Source organism: Pleurodeles waltl, unplaced genomic scaffold (genome assembly GCF_031143425.1).
Source record: "Pleurodeles waltl isolate 20211129_DDA unplaced genomic scaffold, aPleWal1.hap1.20221129 scaffold_37, whole genome shotgun sequence".
NCBI classification, from domain to species: domain Eukaryota; kingdom Metazoa; phylum Chordata; class Amphibia; order Caudata; family Salamandridae; genus Pleurodeles; species Pleurodeles waltl.
Genome location: NW_027150076.1, coordinates 1,950,382 through 1,953,427, shown reverse-complemented (window position 1 = coordinate 1,953,427; position 3,046 = coordinate 1,950,382). Strand labels below are relative to the sequence as shown.

The window sequence follows — 3,046 nt, the reverse complement described above, 5'->3', positions numbered from 1 at the left end:
TGGGCAGTGCAGGGGCCCCCAGACACAGCCCCATCGCGCATTTCACTGCCTGAATTTCGGGCAGTGAAATGCACGACAGGTGCTGCTGCACCCGCTGCCCATCAACATCTATTATGAGCCGGCTTCAATGTTGATGTGGCTTGTCCGCTGGCCCAGCGGAAATGTCAAAATAGGGTGCCACGGATACCGCCAACACTGTTCATACAATTCACTGCACTTCAATGTTTTTTCTCCTGTATGCATTTGCTGATGATTCCTTAATGCCGAAGAATCACTAAAACTACTGCCACATTCACTACAATGTTAAGGATTTTCTCCCGTGTGTGTGCGCTGATGTCTATGTAGGTGTGATACCTTACTAAAGCTCTTCCCACATTCACTGCACTTGAATGGTTTTTCCCCTGTGTGTGTTCGTTGATGAGTCTCTAATGATGAAGCATAACTAAAAGTTCTGCCACATTCACTGCACTTGAATGGCTTTTCCCCTGTGTGTGTTCGTTGATGAGTCTCTAATGATGAAGCATAACTAAAAGTTCTGCCACATTCACTGCACTTGAATGGCTTTTCCCCTGTGTGTGTTCGCTGATGAATCCTTAATGATGAAGAGTAAATAAAAGCGCTGCCACATTCACTGCACAGGAAGGGCTTTTCCCCTGTGTGTGCGCTGATGTCTTTTTAGGTTTGATAAGTGACTAAAGCTCTTCAGACATTCACTGCACTTGAATGGTTTTTCCCCTGTGTGTGTTCGCTGATGAATCACTAATGATGACGCACAACTAAAAGTGCTGCCACATTCACTGCACTTGAATGGCTTTTCCCCTGTGTGTGTTCGCTGATGTCTTTTTAGGTTTGATAACTGACTAAAGCTCTTCAGACATTCACTGCACTTGAATGTTTTTTCCTCTTTGTGTGTTTGCTGATGAATCCTTAATGATGAAGAGTAAGTAAAAGTGCTGCCACATTCACTGCACTTGAAGGGCTTTTCCCCTGTGTGTGTTCGCTGGTGTCTTTGTAATTGTGATGACATACTAAAACACTTTGCACATTCACTGCACTTGAATGGTTTTTCCCCTGTGTGTGTTCGCTGGTGTCTTCGTAGGTGTGATGACATACTAAAACACTTTGCACATTCATTGCACTTGAATGGTTTTTCCCCAGTGTGTGTTTGCTGATGAATCCTTAATGATGAAGAGTAAATAAAAGCGCTGCCACATTCACTGCACTTGAATGGTTTCTCCCCTGTGTGTGTTCGCTGGTGTCTTTGTAATTGGGATTCCCCTGTGTGTGTTTGCTGATGTCTTTGTAATTGTGATGACATACTAAAGCACTTTGCACATTCACTGCACTTGAATGGTTTCTCCCCTGTGTGTGTTCGCCGATGTTTTTGTAATTGGGATTCCCCTGTGTGTGTTTGCTGATGTCTTTGTAATTGTGATGACATACTAAAGCACTTTGCACATTCACTGCACTTGAATGGTTTCTCCCCTGTGTGTGTTCGCTGATGTCTTTGTAATTGTGATGACATACTAAAGCACTTTGCACATTCACTGCACTTGAATGGTTTTTCCCCTGTGTGTGCTTGCTGGTGTCTTCGTAGGTGTGATGACATACTAAAGCACTTTGCACATTCACTGCACTTGAATGGTTTTTCCCCTGTGTGTGTTCGCTGATGAATCCTGAGTTGTGAAGAATCACTAAAACTACTTCCACATTCAGTGCAATGGTATGGCTTTTCCCCTGTGTGTGTTTGATGATGTCTTTGGAGGTGTAATAATTGACTAAAGCTCTTTAAACATTCACTGCACTTAAATGGTTTTTCCCCTGTGTGTGTTCGCTGATGAATCCCTAATGATGAAGCATAACTAAAAGTGCTGCCACATTCACTGCACTTGAATGGTCTTTCCCCGGTGTGTGTTCGTTGATGCTTTTTTAGAACTGATAGTCGACTAAAGCTCTTCTCGCATTCACTGCACTTGTATGGTTTTTCCCCTCTGCGTGTTTGCTGATGGCTCTGTAATTCTGGTAATTGACTGATGCTCTTCACACATTCACTGGACTTGAATGGGTTTTTTTCTGTGTGAGTTTTCTGATGGTGCTTTAATTGAGGTGAGAAACTAAAGCTCTCACTAAATGTGTATGATTTGTTTTTCGTGGTTAGTGTCTGTGGGTCGGGTATATATTTGTCTACAGCCCAAGTCTGTGCTTCCTGATGAGCCATATGGCTGATAAAGCACTTTTACGTTTGATTTCTGAATTAAAACTAGCGTTCAATAGCCATTAAATACGTGTCACACTCATATATAAAATATGATGTAGGTGGTTGTGACTTTAGATTGGATTATGGCTATGCACGCTTGCAGGTAGAGATTCATCTCCCTACTGGCCGGTGCAAATTGGAACAGTCTATTGTATTGTAGACAGCAGAACTCCTCTTTCCTTTACCCTTCAGGTGTTTGGCTCCACTCTGTTGTGCTTTTCTCTGGTTGCTGTGATTTGACCAGGAAGAGTTTGCAATACACGCAGAGCATTGAATGATGGTCTGTTATCACTTTAGAAAACAAAACACTGCTGTAACATCATACTGATCCCATGACCAAAGCTGGTGTTGGACACACGTTTATACAAGAGGTAGTTTGTTATTGTTGTTGTTGCTGCCTTCATTTTCAAGCAGTCATTTCTTCGTCTTGTGGTGTTGAGGTGCACAGCTCAGATTCTTACATCTACTGAATTGCCCTTAAATGCTTCTTCCAGGATCAGTTTATGAGCAGGTTTCTCAGTTGCTGTCTGTATTGATATTTTCCTGAATACCAAGGTGAGTGTTGGTGACTGTTCTTTGCAGATCTGCAGTTTTATCTTCTTTATTCATAATAATGTGATACATTCAAGGCTTGTTTTCTGTTGGATGTGAAGATATAAAAAATTACTAAATGGAAATGTGAATACACAATATTGAACTGGTTGTAAATTACATCTCTACTTAACCGTCTTTGAAACTTAGCAAGGAATACTTCACCATACACGGATATTTAACTAAACGTTTTGTTGA

General features: G+C 41.7%; 1 protein-coding gene across 1 annotated transcript; it reads right to left on the bottom strand.

Moving 5' to 3' along the window:
- Positions 1-303: 303 nt before the first annotated feature.
- Positions 304-2,283, bottom strand: LOC138276105 (zinc finger protein 420-like). Its single transcript, XM_069219159.1, has 3 exons — positions 1,420-2,283; positions 694-1,257; positions 304-608 (listed from the first exon to the last, which is right to left on the bottom strand). The coding sequence occupies exons 1-3, from the start codon at positions 2,216-2,218 to the stop codon at positions 304-306; spliced, it is 1,668 nt and encodes a 555-aa protein (XP_069075260.1). The 5' UTR covers positions 2,219-2,283.
- Positions 2,284-3,046: the final 763 nt, after the last annotated feature.